Here is a 27,688-nt window from a genome sequence, read left to right on the forward strand (position 1 = left end):
GCAGAGAAACAACTGGAAACAAAGAGGCGTAGCCATATTACGTAACAAAAAATACATAAAATTCACAAAGCTATTACAGAGCCAAAAGGTATATTTATAATACTTTATTTATATATTGAAAATATGGATCTGTGTATCACTAGTATATATGGGCCAAATGTTGATTAACCCTTTCATAACTTGAACTGGCAGTCTACAAACATTCTCAAACAATACATGTGTACATGTGTGATTTTGGTCTTTGCAATGTTTGCCGTTCACATCACCCCACTCTCGGGGACTACACCTTTTCATCAGTACACCACTCACAATCTCACTTTTTAGTTAGAAGCTCCATTATGAGGGATAACACAGACACTCAGATTCATCCTGTCACTATCAATGATCATGCACTGGTGTCTATTTCTCACACAGAAAAGAATCATACCCCTAATCAGAAGCTGGATATTTAATACATCATTACCTAAAGAACAAGACTTAATTAATTGGTACATAGTTTCAACCTACAGAGGGGCACCAGACAGAGCTGCCAGCTTTCTCCTTCACTTTTTGTTAATTTTATCAAGCCACTAGCACCAGCAATCCAACAAAATGTAGATATCAAAAGAGTTCCAAACATAACTACCACTCCACTACAGACAGGTAAAATTTGATATGGAGGTATCAATTTTTGCATCATGCTCTCAGACCTATGGTTAAATCATATTCCTATGCTAAAAACAGGAGATGATAATCTCACACGTTGAAGAATTTTACCTGTATCACTCTTGGGAAGAGTTGCCGCCATTAAAATGATGATTCTGCCTAAAATAAACTATTTGAAGTTTATTGTTATTTTTTATTTTATTTTTATGGAAAAATAAACTATCATGCATAATCAGCGTGTGTGTGTGTGTGAGAATGGCTGGGCCTGGGTCTGAAGGCTTGCTGAGCCTTGGCCCCTGTGGTATATGGTCATGGAGGGAGGGGTTTCCCCTCTCTACTGCTCCCCGCTGGATGCTGCTGCCCTCTTGTTGGTTCCAGGGCGCACTGATGACTTGCTCTTGGCCAACACCCTGAACGACTTCTACTGCCGTTTTGACGAGCCATCAGGCAGCCTTCACACCTCCAACGGCCCCAACAATAGAGACACTTTGGACACTCATTCCCCCACCTCTCCCCCCTCCATAGAGCCATCACCACCTTCAAACACTTCACCTACAACACCCCCCTCCTCACCCCACACAAAAGAGGATTTCACACCACCTCCTCCCACCACAACTCTTCATATTCATGAAGCAGGTGTGAGGAAGCAGTTTAAGAGTCTGAATGCTCGAAAAGCTCCCGGCCCAGACGGTGTGTCTCCTGCCACCCTCAGACACTGTGCAAACGAGCTGGCCCCAGTGTTTTCTGGCATTTTCAACTCCTCACTGCAGGCATGTCATGTGCCTGCCTGCTTCAAGTCCTCTACCATAATCCCTGTCCCCAAGAAACCTAGGATCACTGGACTAAATGACTACAGACCCGTGGCTCTGACATCTGTGGTCATGAAGTCATTTGAGCGCCTGGTTCTCTCCATCTCAAGACCCTCACGGCCCCCCTCCTGGACCCCCTGCAGTTTGCATACAGAGCCAACAGGTCTGTAGATGACGCCATCAACATGGCCCTACACTTCATCCTGCAGCATCTGGACTCCCCAGGAACCTACGCCAGGATCCTGTTTGTGGACTTCAGCTCTGCCTTCAACACCATCCTCCAGACCACCACAGCTCCATCCTGACCCCGCCCACTACCACCTCGATGCTCGACTCATCCCCTCCGTTCGACCTGCTACTAAGTCGCAGCTTCTCAGGCGTGCATCCGAGATGACGGGCCACCATCACCCGGCTATGCCGAGACCATCATCAGAGACGCAATCCGAAGGCCCGCATTGAGCCAGAGTGTACTTCCTGAGGCAGCTGAAGAAATTCAACCTGCCAACACGGACGATGATGCAGTTCTACACTGCAATCATCGAGTCCATCCTCACCTCCTCCATCACCGTGTGGTACGCTGGAGCCACTATCAGGGACAAACAGAGACTGCAGCGTGTTGTGCGCTCTGCTGAGAAGGTGATTGGCTGCAGACTCCCATCTCTGCAGGACCTGTACACCTCCAGGACACTGCGGCGTGCAGCTCGGATCTCAGCTGACCCTTCTCACCCTGGACACAGTCTGTTTGACCTGCTCCCCTCAGGCAGGAGGCTCCGGTCCATTCGCACCAGAACCTCTCGCCATAAGAACAGTTTCTTCCCCTCTGCTGTTGGACACATGAACAATAACCGTATGACTGTTCCCACCACTAACACATGACCCTACGCTGTGTTCACTGCATCATTCCATGTTTGGCACTGATCACCACCTGCACTCATGTATATATCATGTATATATCTATCTATCTACTTAGCACTTTTAATTCTTATTCTCATTTTTATTTTCATGTCTATTTAAGCTTAATTTATAACAGTATGTTTGCACTGAAGCACCGCAGCAATTTCCTAATGTTGTAAACCGCTCAACATTTGGCAATAAAACCCTTTCTGATTCTGATTCTGATTCTGATTGATTCTGATTGTGATTCTGGTCGTGGCTGCTACTTTCCCTTTTTTCGTCCGCTGTCATACTATACACACATAAGTAATAACAACAATATAAATGAATAAATAAACAGATAAAAGAAACACATGGACAAAAGGAGCCTAGAGAGAATTTGTAGAATTGATCTCGGTGTGTGGTTTGTTGTTGTTGTTGTTTATTTTATGTTATATATATATATATATATATATTATGAAGTAGCCGTGAAATTTCGTACTAAAAGAAAAGGTGGTTTACTGGGTAGTGGAGGCTTAACTTCTTTGTACAAGCTGTCGCTTTAAGTTGTAGTGTCGGACTCCAACCAGTCGGAGGCAGTAGAGCACCACAGATATGTTTAGCTACGGTAAGTCGCAGAGAGAAACGAGCGTGCAAAGCTGCGCTCAGTCCTCCTCCTTATCGTGTACTGCGAGACACGCACTCTGTCCAAGGTGGAAGTAACTTTTGTCCTGTGGAGAAGAGTTTTGAACCGCCTTGGATATACGTCTGGTCGAAAGAGTCACAACAAACGATAACCATGTCGGCCTCATCGGCAAAAGTCAGTAGGAAGGAGAATTCAAATCACGACGGAGCGGACGAGACCTCTGGTAACGTTAAGGAATGGCGCTTATCCTGTACAACGCCATTTTCATTTGTTTATCGTGATTTTGTTATTCTCAGCTCAGTGTGGTGTGTGGTTTGGTCCGCGTGATTGCGGATGAAAAGCTAAATTAATATTTTCCTGCAGATACACGTCAGGGTAGAATGTTGCTGTGGAGCGCTTTTCAGTAACGTAGCATGCTAGGCAGCGTGAGCGGGTGCTAGCTGTTAGCCTAAATTAGCTGCCAGCGTTAGTTGATGAGCGTGTTGGAGGCCAGTGTCTACTTTGCGTTTAGCGGGATGTGTGGTTATTGTTCTCGGTTTGAGAAGTTTGCCCTTGGAGAAGTAGTGATGGAACTGCACGCCCCTGCACATTTCCGTACACGCGTTTGTTGCTGTAGCTTCTTAAATGGCCTCATTGTTAGCAAGTGCAGAAGTCTTTCCCAGAGAGGCCGAGCAGCGATAACGGAAAGGTTAGCTGCTGCGGGGTAACGTTCACGGGAGCCCGTCTATTGAGATCGTGTCTGTGTATATGGTAAACCGGCGCTTCTGTACTTGGTCATTTAAACAGGATTGGAAATGGGGGATTTGGACAGTATATGTGTGGAACACGCGGAGGGATCCTTGGTGGACCGGGTGGTGTGTTGTTATCAGAGGGGAGCAGACAGCGGAGACGTCGCTAAGCCTCGCATTCAAACCAGGCCGCCTTTAGCAGTAACAGGAAGCGCCTAAACTGCAGGAGGCACAGAGTCTGTCTGCCATGGACCATCATCAGTCTCTTCAACATCCAGTCAACATAGCACTTTTAAAATGTTTAAATACGCTGATCATGTTCAGGCTGTATAAAGCCTGGTTTCTTGATTCACTTTTTCGAAATAATTATATACAATGCATTTTATTTATATACTGATATGAGGTGTTAAGCTGGTTCATGTCTCTATGAATTGAAGTTCTGAACCGATCAAAGTTGCAGTTTGGCCAAAGTTGAAACTTCACAAGTCTGTTTCTTTTGTTTCTGTGTATCATCCGGTTTGTACGAGGGAAGCAAAAACAAACAACAAAAAACATCTACTTGTCTAACTATATTTGTCTAAAAGTAAATGGCATTTTATCAGCATATAGTTGATTTAACACGGCAGACTACCAGGCTCTATTTGTAAATATTAGGAATGCAGACATGCTCCCAGTTACCTTCCGTTCAGTTGGTACTTACCCATTGTACGTGCTGTTTCCTGAAGTTCAAAAATAATTTGAAGTGTTCTAAAATATTTTTTTTATAATGACGGTCTCTTTGCTTCTAAGAAAAAGTGTGCTGGCTGTCAGCCAAGTTATTATTTAAAAAGAAAAAAGTCATAGTTGTACGTCCCGGGTTGATGAAGATGAATAAAAGCATATCAATATTATTTTCTGTCATGACATATATTGAGATATTCTTATTTTTATTCATGGCAGTTTTTCTGAATGTTACCTAAATTCTTTAGGCCAAAAGGATTAGAGACTAACCTTGTACAATTTTGCTATTTCTAAGTTTATGAAACCAAAATGAAATCAAATGCTGCGGTGTGCACAGTCCAGTGAAAATATCAATATATAATTCACATTTATGGTGTAACATGTCTATTGTGTGCATTGTTATTTTTGTCTGCATGTCATGTTAATTTCACAAATACTCTTTAACGAATAGGCTGAATGGTGTTATTTTGAACTTTTTTAAAACTCCAAAATCCTTAATTAAAAAAAACAAACATTTCTTTGTTCTTTCAGAAAAAGAGCAGCAGGAAGCAATTGAGCACATTGATGAAGTACAGAATGAAATTGACAGGTGAGTTTGAATCTTCTGTATCAGTACTGGGGGGAAAAATTTGCGGAAAACTGTTTTATTGATCACATTTTTGTCTTTCTCTCTCCATCAGACTGAATGAACAGGCTAGTGAAGAAATTTTAAAAGTAGAGCAGAAGTACAATAAATTACGCCAGCCATTCTTTCAGAAGCGATCAGAAATCATAGCCAAAATCCCCAACTTCTGGGTCACAACGTTCGTCAACCATCCACAAGGTAATTAAATGAAAATGATTGTTGCTGCTGTGTTTATGGTGACTCTGAACTGTCAAGAGCGTAAGAGTCACCATCGGAAACTAAAAGTTAATCAGTTATGGTAAATTATTATTAAGTGATTTTAAATGTTCACATAAAGAAATGGGATCTAACAGCATAACCTGATCTCTAGTTTCAGCTCTTCTGGGAGAGGAGGACGAGGAAGCACTTCATTACTTGTCAAGGGTGGAGGTCACGGAGTTTGAGGACATAAAGTCTGGATATAGAATAGATTTTGTGAGTTGTCAGGTTCATGTAATATTCATGGATTGTAACTGGCATGCCATATTCTGATTGGAATGTTTTCTTTCCTGAAGTATTTTGACGAGAATCCGTACTTCGAGAACAAAGCCCTCTCCAAAGAGTTTAATGTAAACGAGAGCGGCGACCCGGTTTCCAAATCATCTGAAATCAAATGGAAAGCTGGAAAGGTTGGTTTTTGTTTTTCTCTTTTTTTTTCCCCGTTAGACTTTTATGTGCTTTGGATTTTTTTTCCTTTATAAATTCAGTTCTGTTTATATGTACTACTGTACAATACGGTTACAATGATTTTCCCCAAGTTGCCCTTTTGATTATGTTCGTCAAAAAAATGTCATCTTTTGGCTCATCAGGACCTGACAAAACGTACGGGTCAGACGCCAAACAAAGCTGGGAAGAAAAGGCAGCATGAGGAGCCAGAGAGCTTCTTCACCTGGTTTACTGACCACTCGGATGCAGGGGCTGATGAACTGGGAGAAGTGATCAAGGATGACATTTGGCCAAACCCACTGCAGTACTACCTGGTAAGATTGGTTTCTTCTACACACGCTATTTTTATGCTCGCCGTGTCCCTTGTGTCGGTGTCTGGTGACGATTTTCACGTCACATCCTGTGTCGCCTCGGCCAATTGTATACCTCTGGAGTTTTCTAACTTGGCGCATTGCATCTCAGCTGTCGCAGCTGGGTTGAAGATGCAAGTTTATGACCATATCGTTTTTTACCGCCATTTTAATGAGAATCATGCACAGAAGCTCAGACATACTGACACCAGAGGGAGATGTTATAACGGTTTAAAAACTCGACTTTGTGGAAAGAACTTGACAACACTCGACAAAGTCTTGGCTTCCAGTCTGAGTGGTGTAGTAGGACAGTTTTTGAGTTTTGGACCATCAATGAACAGCCTCCACTCATCTGCATCGTACTCGTAGTTTCGCCTTCAGCACAATGAACAAAGTCATCATCAATTTCACAATGCCGATGTAATTCAGATTTAGTTCCAGGAGACTGGAGGGGTTTTTTTGTTTTGTTTTGTTTCTCACTGAGTCTAGACCCAAGTAACACAGCTGCTTTCGCTGGCAGATCCAGATCTCATTTTGACCCGTTTAACTCTGGCTGAGTGAGTGAGCCAGTAAAAACAGGAGGTGCTTTTTTTTGTCTGAGTGTGGTTGTTGGTGGCAAGTTAAGGGAACTGATAGATGCTTTAGTTTTGGAATTGTATCCAGAAATATTTAGTAAACAGAAGTAGTAACCAAAGTGAATCTTTGGCTAAAGTAACAATCTGTTCAACCTTTCTCTTATGTTCCCAAGGTCCCAGACATGGAGGATGAGGAAGGCGATGGCGATGATGATGATGAAGAAGAAGAGGGACTGGAAGATATTGATGAAGGGGAGGAAGAAGAGGGTGAAGATGAAGATGAGGACGGTGATGGGGAAGATGGAGAGGTGAGGAAAGGGGTTCAGTGGGTCCTTAGGACTGTTTTTATGAAGTTGCTTTTATATAGCTTCATTAACTATTCTGGGTATTGAATGTTTTTGACGATTAAGTTTTATGCTTTGCCAAACTACAAAATACAATCTCCATGAAACCAGCAACACTAATGCAGACGGTTTAGCCCAGTTCAGAGCACATACAGTTGTAATGTTTCTAAGCATTTTAATAATTTCACCTCATCACTTCATCTTATCGGTTATCCAAAAACATTACTGTAAAGAGGGCTGTTACAAAAGTGAATCAAATCTGCCTAAAATGAAGATGTAAGTTGGCTGTGCTGAGAAAGATGGTGTTAGAACTAGAGATGGCACGATATCACTTTTTTATGTCCGATACCGATGTCATAAATTTGGATGTCTGCCGATACCGATGTGAATCCGATATAGTGTTTTTTAATCAATAAAACTGTTTTTTTAATATCTTGCTACTTTTTGTATAAGTTCATACTCAAGTTAAAAAACAAAAAAACACTAAAGCTATTCTGTTATACCTGTATGCAAAAAATACACTGCACCCAAAATTTTCATAGTCAACATCTTTCTTCAACAGAACTGCAGACTGCACAGATGGTACCTTCCCAAAGGAAAAAGTAGTAAAGCTTACTAGGGTATAGACTTAACAGTTACTATATACAGTAATGGACTTCTATGCATTTTACATCAGATTAAAACTTTGGGTGTAAGATTCTTATTTATTAAAAGCTAGGCATTTTAAATGAGATTAAGAAAGAAAAGTATGTCTTTGTTGTTTATTGTAATTTTAGCCTGACTGTTTGGAACAACTCTGCTCAATAAATTGAGTTAGCATGTTAGTAATTCTAAAGGCAGCGCTGGGCCATTCATCAGATTGTAATTTCAGTTTTTTGTATTGCTGAAAATTGATGAAGTGGTGTCATTTAATAATCTGGCAGTTTCATGGTATTATCAGTATTTCTGAATAAATGGCCTTTGGTGGCTCATTCATCTGTAAAGTGTATCTAAAATTACAAAAATAAAACTAAACAAAACCAGCACAGTCAGTAATTTTATAGTTAACAAAGTTACAGTGCATCGTTACAGTGCTATTGTAGCATTGCTGTGGTATCATTGCTTTCTCGGAGCTTTAGTGTTTTAGCATGATATTACTGTTAAAATACTAACTTAATGCTATAATTGCGGTGTCATGGCTGTAGTATTGTAGTTCTTATATCCCAATCGGCTGAGTGATATAACTGCACATTTACAGTGTTGGTAATGCAGTATTACAGAGTTACATTAGTATTATATTATTACATTGGTAGAAATTTAGTATTACAGTGATATTGTACTGTTATGGTGGTATTATTGCAGTATAAACATGGCAACAACTGACACATGCATTATTAATAGTATTAGTTAGTATAACATGAGTTGTCACATCGTAGTGTAGTTATTGTAGACCAGTAAGTCTTATGATATAGAGACATTGTGTATTTCAGGCTATTTTAAACTAGTAATTATATTGGTACTATTATATTGGTCTTATTACAGGATTACAGTGATATTATTGTGGCTTTACCTGGTACTGTTCTAGTGTTGCTACCATATTATTGTATTGTTGTGATTGTATTATTCCAGTATTCTGGTGGCATTACTGTAGTATTGTATTTGTTGTCGTAGTATAGGATCAGGTGGTTTATGTGACATTCCTTGTCTTCCGTGTTTGCGGAGTTAATTAAATTATCAGACCTGTAGCAAGTTGATGTAAAAGCTGCTGCTGTAGTTGGAAGCTGCTTGTAATTAGCACACGTGAGTGCTAATAAAACTGCTGTGGTGACATCTTTGAATGATTGTGTTGTAATACTTTTGTTCTTCTTCTTCCAGGATGACGGCGAAGATGATTAAAGGTTTCAGTCAACACCTTTTCTCCATCCTCGCTCCGTGGTCTCTCTTCAACTCATGGGAGCAAATTTCTTTTTTTGGTTTGTTTTTTGGGGTGGGGGTGGGGAGGGGGGGTCTGTGTGTTGTCACCCTGTCCGTCCTCTTCCTCTGCAGCCACAGCCTGCAGATATTGTCTGAGGACCAGCTCCATACACAGCGGGTCTGCAGAGGGGTGGAGGTGCAGGTGTCAGTGGCTCTCTGGATTTTTCACCTGTCATTATTTCTCTACATCTCCCAAAGACATGCAAAAGAATTAAAAAAAAATTTGTAGCATTCTGCACGTCATTCTATGTAGATTTAAACTCCATACAATAACAATTTGTATGTACAATAAAAACAGTTTCTGTTGAAGTTGTGAGTTCAATAAAAAGAAGCCATGGTGCAGTGATAACTTAATCATAGCATCCTTAGCGCATACGTGTGCGCGCATATTATATATATATAATATGCGCGCACCCACGTATATATAACATACACACATATATCAATACACACGTATGTATATATATATATATATACATATATGTGTGTGTATACATATGTGTATGTGTTTATTATTATATATTCAGTGGTGGGGGTAATGAGGCTTATTAGAAGCTGCATTTTCCTTTGTGACTTATTGTATTAATGAACTGATTAAAAGCACCAGCTTGTTCCTTTGAACTGTTGTAAATGTTTTGGGATATCCATGTATCTTGGTAGGCCAGTTAATTGTACACAGTTTAATGGGGGAGGGTATGGTTGGGCAGGGGGACTTTGACACCAACTCTGGACTTCTGTTAAATAAAGTTTCATTGTCTTGTTTTCCAGGCACCCACAACAAAGAGTTGTAATGTACATTTTCTCATATATATATGAGATTACACTAAAACTCAGAGTTCTAGGTTAGTGTAACACGTTCAGATGGGAGACTACGCTGTTCTCTTGAGTCCTCTGGAGTCTGCAGCTTTTCTCCTGTACTGCTAGAGACCTGTTCCCATTAAATTAAGTGTACTAGTTACTTTGTTATAATAAATAAATGTATACATGATGTTTGGAGTAGTTTGATCACATTTACCCAGTTCAGCTAACATAACCAATCTCACAACATCCCATTTTCTCATGTGCTCACAGGATTAGTGCTATTAGGCCTGTCCAACGACTTTACATCCTACCACAATCTGAATGATCTTCTTTTCCAGGAATGGTAATGCTAGAATTGATTTCATGTTCATCTTGAACATCTGTAGCAGGTTAGGTCTACAGCATGTTACTGTGTTGGTGTACCCCTGTAAAGCCTTTGACTTGATCCCTGATCCTGTTACATAGCACAGGCCTCTGGTCAAACAGCTGACAAAATCTGTTTGGTGTGTGATTCTTTAATGGTGTAAGCACTGTTTAAGGATAAATCATACTGGGAAAAATTATCTGTATTTGGCAAAAGTGAATTGACTTCCAGAAATATTTGTCCAGAAAAGTTAGAATGTCACTTTTATAATTACAACTGGGAGCAGGTTCTGGCTGACTCTAGTGATTAGCTACTTTAAGAAAAGCCTCTTTCAATTTCTTACATGAGAATTATTGGAAGCTACCAGCTCTTCAGTGTGACCTTTACCCTCACTGTTTATGACTTTGCTGCTAGTGGATGTTAAAATAAATTATTTGGGCTGCCTCAGGTTTGAAAACAGTTTTGCACGTGTTTATTTAAATTACATTTTGGTCACTTAAACAAACTACCATTTGTCTGCAATCAAAGAAGTGTATTTAGTGGACCCAGCAGAGTCATCGCATGGCAAAGTCAGGTTTACTTCTTAGTTGTTTGGATCACATATAGTGGGTGGCAGTAAGCAGTCATCTCAGCATAAGGTGAAGGAATTTCTAACTACAGTTTATATGCCCTCCCTGTTCTAGTGTGTTTCCTCTAGGTATTTCCTCCCACAGTCCAAAGACATGTTAAGTTAACTGGGGTTTCTTACTTGGCTATAGATATGAAGTAGATTAAAGTGCTGTGGGAGTGTTAGGCCTGAAGGAACATGAATGGTCAGTAAGACTAGAAAAGTTATTTCTAACGGCAAGTACATAGTGTTGCTATTTATATAGAGGCGTGATAAAGAACCAGTAAATGTGGACCTATTGTAATCATTCCCAACTCTGGATTTATTCCTGAACTATTCTTGAAAGCTATTAGAGTAGCTTTGCATGTTTCACAGTTCAGAATAATCCTCATTTATCATATGCTGTGTGCTCCTTCAGTTCATTCTCTTAGCTTAATAAATAACTTCTATTCTGATGGGAGTTATCTCTTCCAGAATGATAAAACCTCTCAGCCACAGGACAAAAGAGATTACTTTATGGTTTGACTAATGGAAATGATGTAAATCATAAATTATGATTCTATGTTGTCATCCTTCGGTCTGTTTTAATAAACAGAAGTTTATTAACTTTTGCATTAGGCTGAATGAGAGTTAGACTTTTGCACAGTACTGTACAATTAAAATATATCTGCACAATTCTGCATGTAGATTTTGTGGAGTGTTTATTATAATGGGTACAGCTCTGATCAATGTGGACCCCATACATTACAGCTTAATGGGCAGGATCAAATATTTTATGTGAGATTTTAATATGAAAAATATTCTAACACGTATATAGATATGTTATAACATAAATGAACTGTGGTGCATCCCATCTTTGGAAAGATGAGTTCAGTTTCTCTAGCCACAATCAAGAAATCACTTAAATAGGACCTGCCTGACAAAGTGGGGTAGACCAAAAGATCCTCAAAAGTCAGACATCATGTGGTGATCCAAGGAAATTTAGGAACAAATGAAAAACAAAGTAACTGAAATCTCTCAGTCTGGAAAGGTTTAAAGCCATTTCTAAAGCTGTGGGACTCCAGCGAACCACAGTGAGAGCCATTATCCACAAATGGCAATGACAGCTCATCCAAGAGGTCACAAAAGACCCCAGAACAACATTCAAAGAACTGCAGGCCTCGCTTGTCTCAGTTAAGGTCAGTGTTCATGACTCCACCGTAAGACAGAAATGGGCAAAAATGGCCTGCATGCAGAGTTCCAAGACGAAAACCACTGCTGAGCAAAAGGAACATAAAGGGACTTCCGAGTTTTGCCAGAAAACATCTTGATGATCCTCAAGACTTTTGGGAAAATACTACAAAAGGGCTGCAAGCATAAAAACACAATCTTCACTCACCACTGGCTATATTTGCATCAAGAGATACAACTACAGATGACCACTTAACAGCCACTGCTCTGAAAATGGTTCAAGCACATACAAGGAGATCATCTTGACAGAATACTTGGCCAAATTCATACCTGGAAAGGTTTTGTCTTGCATAGACCCATCACAGAGGTTTGCAAATCATAAAACGCAATAAGTAAATCCCCAAAGGTTGATTCTGTTTATCTGCACGTAGCGTTTTCAGCGGGACAAACGTTTCGTCACTCACCCGAGCTTTTAAAGCTCAAAACACACTTTGCGCCCAAAATTCGTCCACTGAACTCACAGCCCATTGTTCATTCAGTGGTGCTAGTTTCAGTCACTGTGCAAATGTACTGCTTATAATAAGGAGGGGGAACCTGGAGTCAGCTGAGACTGAAGAAATCGCTTAGATGACGAAACGTTTCCCCCACTGCAAACGCGATGTCCAAATGAACGAAGTCGACCTTTTGAGATCATCCCGAGTTCGGTGACAGGCTGATAAACTCCTAGTTTTTATTAAAGGGCGGTGTCTTAGTTTTTTAACAACATACAGACGGGTAATCTTTTAGACTATACACCATTGTTCGTATGTATTTTTAAAAGAAATGTAATTATCAACCGCCGCAATTAGTGAACACGGGTTTAACGCTGAAGATGTCCGCTGGTTCACGCCTACAAACACGGAAGTGAATGTGGGATTTATTTCTTGCCTCGCGTGATAATCTCAGTAACCACGGTAACGCCAGCTTTATGTAAAATGGCTCCAAAGGCGTCAAACGGCCCTCGGAGTGCTTAGAGTTTAGCTGATCAATGTTAAAATATTTGATAATGCCTTTTTATTAGCATGTTCGCAGACGAAGCCCTGGACACGGTGAGTGTCCAGTCACTGTGGAGGAAGTCTCGCGAGGCGGCGCAGGAGTCGGTAAGTTTGGGCAGCACCGAGTCTGCCCCCCACAGAACTCTGTTAGCCTGGACAGCGACGTGCTTGCTGTCTACAGTTGCAGAATATTGGTTGGATCCGAAGCTAACTTTAGCTGATACAACACGTGCGTGTTCAGGTGTTCCTGGGTGGACACATTTGCATTCAGAGGAGAATGCATTGCAAGATGACATCATGAAATATGCAGCATCAAGCAAACAGGGACATTTCATGCAGACTGCACCGACTTAACGTTGATAGAAAACACTTCTTCTTGTTCTTGTAACCTGCCATAGATAATGTTGCATTATCTATGGCAGGTTACATCTATTAAACATGACCACGATTTCAAATGATGAGGGCGGATCACTTCTAGACGCATTGAGACACAGTGTTTGCTCTCTGTATATCAGTGGCAGAAGATATCACTGCTTCAGTAAGATCAGGCACACAGCTGTGGCCTTGAGTAATGATAAAGCCCCACCTACCTGGGGTTCAGACCTTCTGTTTGCAAGGGACAGCTAATCAAAACATCATTCTTTTTTTAAAATTATTTTAATACCTTTAAGCTCATCCTGTAATTAAACAGGAAAGTCTTAAATTTCTGAGTGTGGCTTTTTTAAATAACAGGTATTTCCCTGGGCAGCAATAGCTGATACGTGTCTGCTAGGCTCTTTTAACTGTATCTGTGCTGTTCATACCTTTTGGAAAACCCAATTCTCCATCCTTCTGCTTATGCAGTTCTGGAGCGGACACACCATGGACTTAGCACACAAACATCTGGTTGACAGTGGCCAAAATGCTAACATTGAGCCTTCAAAATACATTCGAAACCAATGAGTGATTCCACTGTGGCTTTGTCTCTCTTTTATGCATACTGTGGATGAAGCGATGGGCTAAACCAGGGCTTATAAGATACATAAGGATTATGTTGAACTGTGAATCACATAAGGCATCTCACCTTTCTTGCTTCCTTAGTAAAAAGACCATTATTTTTGCTGGGGTTTCAGAAAGGATGTCAGACTCAGATGTTTCGCAGTGCTGAGTCAGAGGTCCAGGTCATTTCCACTACCATCAGCTCTACTCAGACAGAGCTACAGGAGCAGGCCACAGAGCAGCTCATCCAACAAAACCAAGATGAACCAGAGCCGCCTGGCTTGAAGGACTTCCTACAGCAGGTTGAAGACATGGTCGTCAGAGAGTTAGTGAAAAATGTCAGGAGCCATGCCTTTGACGGGTTTCAGGCAAGCTGGGAAGACCACAGTCAGCGGGTAAGCAGAACACTTGTTTGTATGTCAGAGAGGGTTTGTCATCTGCTGCAGAAGGAATCTAGAATGGTCATATTACTACCTGATGGTCTTTATCATGAAGTGAAAGTGAAACATTGCACTAAAAAGTTACTTTCAGCTGTCCCGTTATTCACAAGGCATCAGCACAGCAGATCGCTGTTTTGATTTGCCTAAAACCTGTTCACATCTCTGTATGACGGTGTTCCATCTTTCAGGTCTTACTCATCCATTCCCTTCAACATCCCGGCGCTAAAGAGAAAGGCCTGCATGTCACTAGTGTTTCCTGGAGTTGTACTGGCTCAGTCATTGCCTGTGCCTATGGTCGGTATGTGTGTCTGATGTTAATGTATACGATACTAACAGTCCACTCATTATTTCCTGATGTTTTTCTCCAGGTCATAAAAAGTGTAAACTGCTGGAAAAGCTCTGCTGTTATCATTGTGGCTCAGATCTGTGTTTATGGTGGGCAGGATTGACAATGGAGACTGGAGCAATGAGAAGTCATGTGTTTGCACCTGGAACCTGGACCGTCGAGGCCTGCATCACAGTCAGGCGGACCTGGTCATAGATGTTCCTACTGCAGTCACAGCTTTGTGCTGTCATCCCAACCAGCCTTCCCTCATCGCAGGTACAGTGATGCCACCTTCACAGAAATAAATATGCCCTAATAACTCTTTTCCAAAGTATTAAACATAGTATTAAGTGATGGCTTTTTAAGTAATAGTTTAACTACTGCCAGCTTGAAATGTGAGGTGAACTTGATCTTCTTTAATATTCAGAAATTCACAACCCGAAGGGGACATTGTGACCATATCTGAGAATAATTCGGGTTCAGAGTATTGGTAATATCTGAGCATTGTCTGCTGTCATTGGTGCTCCTTTGTCTTATACTAGGATCAGCTGTATTGGCCAAAATAAATCTAGCTGTTTTAAATCCTTCAAAGTTAATAAAGCTATCATAAAGCCTCATCCCTATCTTGGTCTGTCTGACCATCTTCATCAGCTGCTACTTGTCTCTTGACTGTTGCTCCTAATCTGGCTGAGAAATCACTGACAGCATGATCGGTGCTGCCTTTCCCAGACTTCACAAAGCTTCTTTTAAGTAGCTGTTTGATGACTTTAATACTGAATTATTTATTGTGTGTAATGCTGTCGCTGCAGGGGGTCTGTACAGTGGAGAAGTGGTGATTTGGGACACCAGTCGGACTCAAGACTCTGTAGTGGCTCAAACTGGGTTGTCTGCAGACAGCCACAGAGACCCTGTTTACCAGGTAAGAGGAAACAATGCTTTTGGCATTTCTGCTAAACTCTCTTCATCCTGCTGCATGTTGCTTGATCTTACACACTTGAACTTGATCACAGCTCTCCAGGATAACCTGAAATAGCATTATTCCAGAGTAAAGTAAATGGTAAATGGACATGCAGTCTCCCATGCAAATATTAACCAGGCATGACCCTGCTTGGTGGTCTTGCATGAGTGTGAAGGGAGGATTTATGTGTGCAGGTTTCCTGGGTGCCTCTGCAGAAGAAGGGAGAGTTCGGGGTGCTCAGTGCCTGCTCGGGAGGAAGAGTGCTGCTGTGGACGGTTGGTTTTGAGCAAGGCAGTTTTGTCCAGAAAGCCGCCTATGCCGTGCTACAACAGCAGGTTCCCCACAGCAGCAGCCGTTTCAAGGTGAGCTTCAGGCTGAACTCTTCATCTGCAGAAAAACAACACTTTGAAATTCCTGAATGTTATGGTGGTGTGGAGGTGCAACACAATGGAAAAGGTAGGCACAGCATTTTCGGTTTTTGACTGCCAGTGTTGGGGGCATTACTCAAAAAATGTCATGTATTACACATTACTTTTCTTAAAAGTAATGCAGCTAAAATTACTTAATTACCTGCTGGAGAAAGCAATTCGTTAAACTAGTCACATTACTTCCTATTTACTTATCACTCATTGCTCATTACTCTTATTACCAGTTAACAATGTAAACCCGAGGCTACAGCCCTACACACCAACACAAATCCCTATCCTAATGAGGATACACATATGATCTTTCTCTTAGTTTTTAGGTATGAACCCAAAAACAACAATTTAGTACAGCATGTTCTACTGTTAGGGCAGCACGGTGGTTAGCACTGCTGCTGCACAGCAAGAAGGTCCTGAGTTCAATTCCACCATCAGGCCGGGGTCTTTCTGTGTGGAGTTTGCATGTTCTCCCCATGTTTGCGTGGGTTCCCTCCGGGTACTCCGGCTTCCTCCCACCGTCCAAAGACATGCAGCTTGTGGGGATAGGTTAATTGGATAATCTAAATTGCCACTAGGTGTGAATGTGAGTGTGAATGGTTGTCTGTCCCTGTGTGTTAGCCCTGCGACAGACTGGCGACCTGTCCAGGGTGTACCCTGCCTCTCGCCCTATGACAGCTGGGATAGGCTCCAGCGCCCCCGCGACCCTGGAAAGGATAAGAGCGAATGGATGGATGGATGTCCTACTGTTACTGATAAATGTAATGTGATTGTAATTGCACCCAGTACCGGTGACTGGACGGAACCTTGTCACTAAATAGTATTTCCTGTTTGTAGCAGCTAATAAAAGGTTGTTTGGTCTCATTCACAGAAATCTCCACATTTTATACTCCTTCTCTACTTGATCTCAAACTCACCGATGCAGCTGAGAGAATTAACATAAGGGATTATAGTCTTCTCTTTTGTATGGCTATTGTACTACCACTAGTCATCCTTATTGTGACTGGTTGTATGCTGCCCCTTTTATGTGAACTTGCTCATAGCTAGATTGGGACACCCTACAAGGCAAGTTCAACACAGTCAGTTTGGCCAGATTTGTAGAAATGAAAGCTGCTCCATCCAAAGTGGGATGGATGGTGTCTCTCTTAACAAGACCAGGTTTTCCCCAGGAGTGTCCCAGTGGGATAAGGGGGACGACTCATCACCCCATCACTGTGGGTGAGGTCACTGAGGCAGTTAAACAAGTCTTTGGCGGCAGGGCCCTGGGGGTGGATGAGGTTAATCCTGAGTTCCTGAAAGCGCTGGATGTTGTAATGATCTGGATATGGAGATCGGGCGGGGGGCGGGGGTACTTCTGGATTGGCAGACCCTCTGAGTATTTTGTCTGGCTTATAGCAACGGGCCATTTGATCCTTATACCACTGTTGCAAGAGCTTGGTCCACATTAACAGCAATAAGTTGGACTTGTTCTTAGTGAGTGTTGGACTCCAACAGGGCTACCATTTGTCACAGATTCTGTTCATGATTTTTTGACAAGTGGTGGAAGGCTTCCACTTTGGTGGTCTCAGAATCTTGTCTGCTTTTTGCAGATGATGTTGATTTTTTTGACTTCATCAGGTCGCAGTGGAATGGTTTGCAGCAGGAATCAGAATCAGCACCTCTGATTCTGTGGCCATGGTGCTAAGCCATTAAAGGGTGGAGTGCCCAGGTTAGGGACGAGTTGCTGCCGCAAGTGTCTCGGGGTCTTGCTTACGAGTGAGGGGAAAGGGAAGATCAACAGACGGATTGGGGTTGCGGCTGTAGTGATGAAGAGGGAGCTGAGTATAAGGGCGAAGCGATCTACGTCCACACCATCACTTCTGGTCATGTACTGTGGGTAGCGACTGAAAGAACGAGCTCGCAGATACAAACAACAGAAATTAGCTTTCTTCAAAGGGTGACAGAGTGAGGAGCTCAGCCATCCAAGAGAGGCTCAAAGTAGAGCAATTACTCCACGTCGAAAGGAGTCAGTTGAGGTGGTTTGAGCATCTAACAAGGATGCCTCCTGGGCATGTGCCACCCTGAGGAAGCTCCGGGGCAGACCCAGGACACACTGGAGAGACAGCTGGACAGGGAACGCCTCAGTGACGCTATATAAAAAAATTGAAATGAATGTTAGCAATAACATTGGAAGGAGGGAGGGAATATGGTCTATCCCCTGGATCAGTGTGTTGATTCAGGGGATAGACCATCCTACTACTGAGTAAACATTTTAGATCCTCTTTGTTTTTTTTCATGAGGTACCGAGATGTTTCACATGGTTTGGAAATGTTCAGGCAGTAGCATAGCAAAGACCCCACTGGCTGACTTCCTGTTGTTTATATTAATAATATGGCTTCTATCTAAGAGCGCAATAAAAATGAAGCGAATCAGTGAAAATGTGACCCTGAAAAGAGCCAACTGAGTGGTTTTGGTAGAGTGCTTTATAGAATTGAATAGCTCCTTATTGTCATTGTACATGTACAATGAAATTGTGGGTGCTCTGCACCAACTGAAGAGGAATAAAATATAAATGGTAAGACAGCAGGAATAAATAACAAACAGGAGGAATATATAGAAAAAAAGAGAAAGTCACAGGTTGCAAAGTCTTTGGAATGGACTTGGTCTGAGTGGCCTGAGTGATGAGGGTTATTCAAACCATGGTTCAGACTCTAGTCCCTGGCTGACTTGTCCACTGCCCACTTACTTAGATGGTCATAGTTTGAGTAATTAATGCAAAAGTCCAGTTCAGGTAAACAAGTGATAATACACAAATTTTTTCCAGACACAGAACATAATTCTTCTTGCAGTCCTCTGCTCACCATGCTTCTGTGTAAAAGACCGATTTTTGTGTTGTCCTCAGGCCCGCAGCAACAGCACTGTAGGTATCACGTCAATGGCTCTGTCCCCATGGGATTCTGACACCTTCCTCGTGGGGTCTGAGGGAGGCCTGCTGCTCAGATGCTCCTTCTCTTCTCAAACACTAGCTGCAACAGCCTTTGAGGGCCAGAATGCAACACTAAGAGCCCCGGCAGTCTTCTCATTTAGGCCCCGCAGCGGCCCTGTCCATTCCATACACTGCTCCCCCTTCCACAGGTAAACTTGCAGAACACACACAATAAATTCATTAAAGAGGAGGGGGTTTACTTTTCACATTTGTCATGAGTGACATCTGTCTCATGGTCTTTACAGGAATCTGTTTGTGAGTGGATCAACTGATGGTCTGGTCCACCTTCACTCGCTGCTGCAGGCCAGTCCACTGCTCTCTCTCAGAGTTTCAGACTCTTACATTTTTCAGGTGCAGTGGTCACCAACCAGGCCGCTGGTTTTTGCTGCAGCCACTGGAAAAGGTAGTACACCGATTTCAAATGTACCTGCGTGTGTGGGGTTACAATGAAGAAATGAAGCCTCTTGGAGAAAGCCAACAGTACATCGGCGTGTAAAACAGATTCTTCATGTGTGTAACTTTCCTAGGTGAGGTGCAGATGTTCGACCTGAGCCACAGGTCACTGAGAGCAGCAGCTACAATTGAGCAGGGAGATGCGGACCAAGCTGCAACTTGTTTGGCCTTCAACTGTCAGAAACCTCACCTCTTGGCGGTTGGAAAAACCGATGGGACAGTCAACATTTGGCAGCTGAGTGCCGATTTGATGGAGCAGAGCCCCAGAGAGATCAGCCAGTTGGAGAAAATAGCCAATCAAGTGGCAGAGTGACACAGATTAGCTTAGGACAGAGACTGCACCAGCCTGACTCACTGACAACAACTGTGGTTCCAAGTCTGAAACAGAAATAAATGCAGAACAGCAGATTCCAGTTTTAACCAGTAGCGTTTATTAAAGCACACTGCAAATGTTAAGGTGGTGTTACATCATTGTTGCAAGGTTCTTAAATTTACTGAAAGCACAAGCTAAAATGGCTAAAAACAATCACATTCACTACCATGAGAAGCACAAAGAGTTAGGTCAGAGCGAGATAAATAGAGTACAGAGTTTTGGTATTGGTGAGTATTGCTAGTGCCACGATCATGCAGTTTCAGCTGTGTGTTCATATTGAAGTGTGTGTGGGAAACGCTTCCCGATTGGTCACTGGTGGGGAAAGGATCAGTTGACAAAGAGCGAGCGAGTGAATTCGACAAAGTCGAAAGCTGACGGCAGCTCGCGGCCCTTGCTGTCGAGGTAGGGCTTCATGTGTGACAGACAGTAGTCTGCCTGCTCTTTAGTCAGGTTCTGAAAGAAAGAAGGCAACAATGAGACCACCACTGATAACCTGACACTGACACACTGAGCAGAACATGTCTGACCTGGTAGAGCTCCTCTTTAGTGACGTAGGGTTTGTTTTCAGCGCTGAGGGCTCGGAAGGCGCTCTCGATCTCCTCACTAGACTTGACGTTCTCAGTTTCACGGCTGATCATGAACGCCATGTACTCCTGCAGCGACACGTTTCCATCCCTGCAGACAGTTCTCACAGTCAGGAAACATACTAGCTTTCCTCCTCATAGGAAAGAGCATATGCTACATTTAAATGCTGCTCTAATGAAGAACTTGAAAAGATTTGAGATCAAATAATGATCCAATAATGATGCCAAAGGAGACAGAGCTGTAAAGCAGAGTTTTCTAATGTGTTTGCATCCTGTTCGTAAGAGTGGTAACATTACAGGTCTTGGAAATTGAAACCTCAGCAGGGGACTGGAGGTCAACTTGTGCTGGACACTATAATTGGTTAATGTGAAGGTCTGTAACTCCTGCCAAGTTAAACTGGTATCATAAAAATGAAGCAAACATGCACTGAAGGAGACCTGTTCAGCATGTCTGGCAGAGAAAAAAATTAAAACTGCAGTGCAACAATTACAAGAAGGTGAATTTGCAGTGAGTGCGTGCTGTCTTCTAAGACACTGGTAATTAATATGGATTGGATAAATGATCTCTAAACGCCCTGAAATGCAACAGACCTATTGGGATCCACAGTGTCGAGTATGGCCTCAAACTCAGGATCAGGTTCTCCCTCTTCCACCATGGGCAAATCATAGCCCAGTGAGCGGAGACATGACTTGAACTCTTGGTGGTTCAGACGGCCAGACTTCTCTTTGTCAAAGTGTCTACAAAGAAATGGGTGAAGATAAGGATTTTGACCGTGACACAGAAAGACCTAATGCAGTCAGGAGAGAGCCACTTACTTGAACATCATACTGAATTCCTTCAGAGCCTCTTCTGTCACTCCAGTGGTATTTCTGAAAGAGGAAGGATAAAAAGAAACATGCATTTCAAGCAGCAACTGTAAAAGCAGTAGAGTGTTTGAGATTCACCTCACTTCAGTGACATGCAGTTACTGTTGCACTGTATACCTGGCCTGTATCTGTTGTTCCAGGTTGTGCTGCATCCTCATTCCCAGTTGGTCCAATTGGTCCCACTGCTGGGCCAAGCCAACTGTGCTATGCTCTGTATACTTATTGTCCAAGATCAGTGCCTCTTCCATAGCTGCACCCAAGTCTTCAATCTTCTTCAGCTGGCTGCGCATAGCACGGATCTCCTGGTGCTTACGCTGTGCACACACACACACACACCCCTCAATAAAAGCTGCAAACAACTGTGCGATGCTTAACAATGCATTTCCTTTCTGATTTTAGTCTGTGTTTATTATCAACCTAATTTTGAACAATAAGCATAATTAAGGGGAAACTAACATGCCCATCTTGCTTCAAGACTTGACAGTGAGTGTGCCTCATCATTACCGGAGTGACTAGGAAATCTATATCTAGTGACATCAATGAGTAACTCACAAGGGAAGTTGTGAGTTCATTAGCAGTTAAATAGCTGCTTATTACTTCTGCTTTTCTTTCTTTTCTTTTTAATGATGATTTACCAAATCACCAACAGTGTCAAGGGACCTTATATTGTAAGGCAGGGGCCTCAAACTCCAGTCCTTGAGGGCTGGTGTCCTGCAACTTTTCCATGTGTCCCTGTTGCAAAACACCTGAATAAAATCGGTAGGTCATTAGCAAGAGTACAGAACTTGACTGCATGCTGAAGTGGCAACCCCTAACACTACTCAAATAAATTTAAGTGTACTTTTATTGCACTGTTCATTCACTCATGAGCTGCTGTAACATGCCACTTGTTGCAGGACACCAGGTCTCGAGGACTGGAGTTTGAGACCCCTGTTGTAAAGTGAAGAACGTGTATACAAAGGTGTCGAACTCCAGGCCTCAAGGGCCGGTGTCCCGCAGGTTTTAGATGTGTCCTTGATCCAACACAGCTGATTTAAATCGCTAAATTACCTCCTCAACATGTCTTGAAGTTCTCCAGAAGCCTGGTAATAAACTAATCATTTGATTCAGGTGTGCTGACCCAGGGTCTAAAACCTGCAGGACACCGGCCCTTGAGGCCTGGGATTCGACACCCCTGCTGTAATAATAGTAAGAAAACCCCAAAAATCAAACAACCTATCCATGAGCGCTTTGTGACAGTGGGAAGAAGAAAAACTCCTTTTTAACAGGAAGAAACTTCAGGCAGAACCAGAACAGAAATCTTTAGGGTAGAATGGTATTAAGCCCTTGCATTTAAAAGTTGAGAAAACATTTTAATCGCTAACCTGTCAATTTATTCAAAGGCTCTAGTGTTGGCATCAGCAAATCAAATCATGTCATGAAAGTATCCTGTATGGCATCAAAACAAAGGGGAACTTCATCACTGTGGTGAATAATAGCCCAGTTGTATACAAACTAACTTAGTCACAATTTCTTCCATGGTGTGTATTTGTCCCGTCTTCCTCCCCTTGCCCCCAATTGGTGGCGGCAGATGGGCGCCCCTTCCTGAGCCCGAATTCTGCCAAAGGTTATTTCCAGTTAAAAGGAAGCTTTTCTTTCCCCCTGTTGGTCGTATAATTGTTGGGATTTTCTCTGTATTATTGTAGGGTCTCCAACTTAAAATATAAAGCGCATTGAGACGATTGCTGTTGTGATTTAGTGCACTATATAAAAATTTGAATTGATCATGGATGTAAGAGTCTAGAAGAACGGAGTGTAAAATGCGATTTGTACTTTAAAATGCTTTGAGTGGTCAGTACATTACAAGCAAAGTAACAGATCAACATTTCAGTTGGGCAGTGCATACCATCACCCCATACAAAGTGAAGCCTGAAACGTATAGGTGTATATCCCCTCTGCCTTGGGCCATGGTCTGTTGTCATACTGTGTGAAGACAGCCTTGAACCCCTCACACTTATCCCTTGATGTGACTTTAACAGTAAAAGTAGTATTTACCTTGGTGGCCTCCAGTTGGGATTCAAGGGTACCAGACTCTTCCACCATACATGACCTGACAGCAACAAGGAGTTATTATAAAAGCAGAAACAGATAATGTTTGGAATCAATCTCACACACACTCTGTTAATAGGATTAGACACACTCTTCTACACCCAGTGTTCCCACAAAAACCACTCTAAATGATGCACCAAACAGTGTTTGCAGATCCAAATAATTCAGCGTCTTTAATGTGTAATTTTGTCCATCACCTCTAAGATCAAACTGTTTTCCTCCCATTTGAAAGTTGAGCGTTTTTATGCTGACTTAACTGCCACATAGAAGAGCAGCTTTCATAATATAAATTTAATGATAATCCAAACCATGCAAAGAGGAGAGAAAACTGCAGCGGATCATCAGTTTTCTGTTACAGGCAATGATGTGGGCCCTAAAGTCACTGCATGTTTGTGTGAATATACATTCATCAGCCACAACACATTAAAATCAAAGACTAACTTTGAGGTAATTCTTGCATTGATGTTTCACTTTGTTACTTTGACAGTGCCAATGTAGAAGACCAAGAACCTCTGAAACTATTCAGAGATGAAAATGGTTCGTGTTTCCAGGTAAATGTGTATATTTCTGCTGTAAAATTGGTAGTCTGTGGAAGCAGACTCAAGTGGCCATTAGAGGAACTACACTTTTTTGGCTCTTCCATCGTTGTTTCGGTTTTTGTAACTCCAGAGTTTGGTGTAGATTGACTGCACTGCTAGACATCACAATACGCTCACAGATTGGCCCTATTCATCCTCCACTGACAGCTCATCTGTCTAATTATAAAAAGGTGCCGCATGTGTGAGCAGACATTTTAATTTGTAGCAGATTATGGATTCAAACTGTTTGCAGTTTCCTTACCTGTCGTACACGGGAACAGACTACTGTTTGAAAGCAGAGCTGCCTGGTGCTTAAAGTTCAAGGACTGAGTGAGGAGTGTTAGTGGAGTAGCTAGGTGCTGCTGAGCACACCAGGGCTCAGTGTGCTATTCTTTTAAACCTAAGTGCATGAGGTCACAGCCCTAAGAGAAAGCCCCAGAAACAAGAGCAATCCTTGAAAGAGGTTGGCCTCCCAGAAAGATTATCAGCAATTTGTTACTGATAGACACTGATATGCTATTCAGAAGAGGATGGGGCAGGAAGAACTAGAGATTAGACAGCACACAAAAACATGGAAGGAGATCATTTCTAAACATCACACACCTTTGAGATCAAGATTTACTTTCACATCCTACATCACTTTCACACCCACACACACTTAATCAGAATAAAAGTTTAAGTGATATTAACCCATCCAGAAGATATGTCCTGATTAGCACAGTGATCCCAAGCAGCGACGAGGAAGGAGGGACAAAGAGAGAGAGAAATACACGTTAACAACATGAGATGACAATACAGCATCACACTTGCTTACTTGCCAACGTACCACAGCTCGACTTTGCTTTGTGTAAATCTACCTAATATTACCTCAGCACAAACACAGACATGCAACAATGCAGAGAGCACCTTTACACAAACTTCAGTCACTAGCAGCGTTTCAAATCATGCAACTGAGACAGCCTGTCTTCTAAAACCACAAGATTACTGAACACTTCTGATAAAGCAGCCTGAGCCACACAGCACAAACGCCACATGAATCACAGGGTCAGCTGGATAAGCACATCCTTTACCTGGTCTCCTGTAGCCACTGGTGGAAGGCGTTGGCGTGCTGCGCGAACTCCTGACGCAGCTTGTCGTTTTCCTCCTGCCTCCTCTGCTCCTTCTGCAGCTCTAGCTCACGCTCCTACACACATTTACGGAGAACGCAACAGTTAAACTGAACTGAAGGCACACAAATCTACACTACACCACCACTTCACATCTTTGCATGTGTGCAAAGATGCGAAGCAATGATGGTTCAGACAGAAATTAAGAATTGGCAGACTGAGCTGGGTTAAAGAGGAAGATAAGGCAGATAGTTTGTATATTGTAGAATATTTCCAATAAACAGAAAAGTATAAAGTTTTCTGGTAAGAAACGATATGCACGTGGAGAGATGTCATTGGAAAAGCCAACAGAAGTGCATTTGTGAATGTAAGGAGTACATATTCTATCATGGAGAACCTTGATGATCTTCTGCAGGTTCCTCCAGGTCTCCTCCAGGGCCTCCATGGTGAACCAGGTGTAGGGATTGGACACCACCTGGTAGCTCTTGATCTGTTGGTCCAGTTCTGCCAGTTGGTTAAAGTCGGCTTGAGCTGAGCTCAGTGAGGAACGGAAAGCCTCGTGGGCTTCACGCAGGGCTTTGATCTCCTCCAGAGAGTTGCACCTCACAGGGTCTGTCAAATCCTCCTCAGCATTCTCAAACCAGCTGTTAAAGGCTGACGCCTTTTTAGCAAATGTCAAGAACAAGTCTTCGACCTAGAGAAGGAGGAGAGAAGACAGGATCCTTAAAATGAGTCAAACTTTAAGATAAGTCCCTCGGGATTGATAAAATGCTCCAATTTGAGAGGGGAACTTAAAACATTTATTTACCTTTCTGAAATGTTCCTGGGCTTCCAGAAGCTTCTTCTTGCGTGCAGCAGAGTTCGACAGTAGCTGATTCCAGCGTTTCATTAGGGAAGCGTGACGAGCTTCGATGGCTTTTGACTGGACGTGTTTGGCAGCCAGCAGCTGGTCTTTCAGAGTTGTAATATTGGTGATGCCCTCCTGCTGGAAGGCCTGCAGGCCAGCATCAAACGTCTCCTGTACATAGAGATACAAAAAGATCAGGATTGCACTAGTCTAGGATGCATGTTATTTCCATCTGCAGTGTTATAGAACTGATGGCAATCTGCTCATCCAAATCCATATATGAAATACAAATGACAAACAGCGAGGCCCAGCACAGAGCAAAACAACAAAATGGTGTGGATGAAAAACAGGGAACTTTTCTGCGTGAGGGCGGACCTGTTTGGTAAGCAGCGTTTGCACAGAGGACAGGTCTCTGCCATAGTCGTCAGTCTTCAGGCTGTTTTCTTTCTCACCTAAACACAAAGTGCAAGTTATAAATTATGGTAACGCAGGAAACTACAGAATGCATTTCCTAAAGAAAAATAATTGCTGAAGCTTTGGTGGAAAAAAAAGTCGAATGAGCTGAAATAGACCAAATCATCACCTGAAAGCCAAAGTTCAGAACTGCTGAAAGCCCAAGTTCACACAGAAGTGGATGAATATCTTTAAAATGTACATTAGAAAAATACTGACAGGTAAATGACTTCACTTCTAATCATCGGGTTAGAAAAGTTAATTCTAAAATTCATGAACCGCCTCCAACTGGCCAGATTTGAACCAGCTGCCTGCTGAAGACAAATCCACCAATGAAAAATAGCCCTGAAGTTCATGTGCCAATCAGAATGCTCTATCATTCCCATAAACTGAAAATGGAGCCAACAGCTTTCGGTTAGACAGCAGTAACTACTGACATACTGTTACTCTGTGACAAATCCCTGTCAAATCTGCCTCAGTGCACCTGCTGAAAAACCGCTTCTAAATTCAAGACCACAACTCCTATCAAGGTGAAAGTCTCAAGGACTTGTTCTACAAAACAATGTTGTTTTTTTTTTATATTCCTGGTGTCAAAAATGTGGTTAAAAAGTGCTGCTGAGAGAAACTACTTACTGAAAATACAATAGATGTCTATCAGTCGGTTAGAAATTACGGCTACTCCCTTCACTTGGATCCACACAGTTCAAAAAGTTCAAAAAGTTATAACTTCTAGAAAAGAATCGTCGGAAAGTGGGCTGTGGTGGCCATGTTTTGAGGCTAAACGACTGCTATAGAGTGAACGCTGGACACAGCAGCAGTTGAAAGAAAGTTTTTAGATTAATTTTTATCATTTCTGAAACTCGAGCAGTTGAAACAGCCAACATGCCATCCCATACACACCCATTGTAAACTCGGGTGACAAAAAGCATGAAACTAAAACTGTAACTGAAGAAAAAATATGAAAGATATTGTTTAATCAGGATTAACACTAATAAACTGAGTACAATGACTATCATCTCTTATTAAACACTTATGGAAGGTGTACACTAAAAGTAGAACTATACTGGCATCTATATAGTACTTTGCCACATATTCACGATAGACTTTTATAGAAGAGACTGAACAAACTGTTATTGTACCGATCCAGGATTCCACAACGTCGGCCTTCCAGTTGAACTGCAGGAAGGCAGAGTTTTCGTCCAGCTTGGCCTTCCTCTGTGCTGCAGCCCTCTCCAGCTCAGACACTTTACCTCGCAGAGCTGACATCTTCGCACTGATGTTGTCCACATGATGATTGTTCTGTTG

General features: G+C 42.3%; 3 protein-coding genes across 9 annotated transcripts in view; 2 read left to right on the forward strand and 1 right to left on the reverse strand.

Moving 5' to 3' along the window:
- The first annotated feature begins 2,959 nt into the window (after nt 1-2,959).
- LOC102311167 (protein SET) lies at nt 2,960-9,961 on the forward strand. Its single transcript, XM_005929001.2, has 8 exons — nt 2,960-3,196; nt 4,953-5,010; nt 5,102-5,244; nt 5,417-5,520; nt 5,601-5,714; nt 5,895-6,065; nt 6,850-6,984; nt 8,875-9,961. The coding sequence occupies exons 1-8, from the start codon at nt 3,127-3,129 to the stop codon at nt 8,893-8,895; spliced, it is 816 nt and encodes a 271-aa protein (XP_005929063.1). The 5' UTR covers nt 2,960-3,126; the 3' UTR covers nt 8,896-9,961.
- Nucleotides 9,962-12,047: 2,086 nt separating this feature from the next.
- On the forward strand, nt 12,048-19,943 carry dync2i2 (dynein 2 intermediate chain 2). Its single transcript, XM_005929007.3, has 9 exons — nt 12,048-13,054; nt 14,062-14,322; nt 14,556-14,665; nt 14,811-14,968; nt 15,502-15,611; nt 15,845-16,012; nt 18,951-19,183; nt 19,280-19,437; nt 19,562-19,943. The coding sequence occupies exons 1-9, from the start codon at nt 12,977-12,979 to the stop codon at nt 19,798-19,800; spliced, it is 1,515 nt and encodes a 504-aa protein (XP_005929069.1). The 5' UTR covers nt 12,048-12,976; the 3' UTR covers nt 19,801-19,943.
- Nucleotides 19,896-27,688, reverse strand: part of sptan1 (spectrin alpha, non-erythrocytic 1) — a 37,142-nt gene continuing 29,349 nt past the window's right edge. For 6 of the 7 annotated variants that reach the window (XM_005929006.3, XM_005929005.3, XM_005929004.3 and 3 more), the window contains 12 exons: nt 27,523-27,682; nt 26,306-26,382; nt 25,892-26,101; nt 25,481-25,777; nt 25,048-25,160; nt 24,668-24,685; nt 23,346-23,400; nt 21,429-21,625; nt 21,261-21,314; nt 21,036-21,182; nt 20,388-20,535; nt 19,896-20,313 (listed from right to left, as the gene is read on the reverse strand). In XM_005929006.3, the coding sequence (XP_005929068.1) occupies nt 20,188-20,313; nt 20,388-20,535; nt 21,036-21,182; nt 21,261-21,314; nt 21,429-21,625; nt 23,346-23,400; nt 24,668-24,685; nt 25,048-25,160; nt 25,481-25,777; nt 25,892-26,101; nt 26,306-26,382; nt 27,523-27,682 (1,602 nt within the window). In that variant the 3' untranslated portion in view covers nt 19,896-20,187. Of the gene's footprint in view, nt 20,314-20,387; nt 20,536-21,035; nt 21,183-21,260; nt 21,315-21,428; nt 21,626-22,503; nt 23,116-23,278; nt 23,401-24,667; nt 24,686-25,047; nt 25,161-25,480; nt 25,778-25,891; nt 26,102-26,305; nt 26,383-27,522; nt 27,683-27,688 lie in introns of those variants that run through there. The other variant, XM_042223528.1, reaches the window with a different exon arrangement.

Source organism: Haplochromis burtoni, unplaced genomic scaffold (assembly GCF_018398535.1).
Source record: "Haplochromis burtoni strain Fernald_Lab_line unplaced genomic scaffold, NCSU_Asbu1 Contig_113, whole genome shotgun sequence".
In the NCBI taxonomy this organism is placed as follows: domain Eukaryota; kingdom Metazoa; phylum Chordata; class Actinopteri; order Cichliformes; family Cichlidae; genus Haplochromis; species Haplochromis burtoni.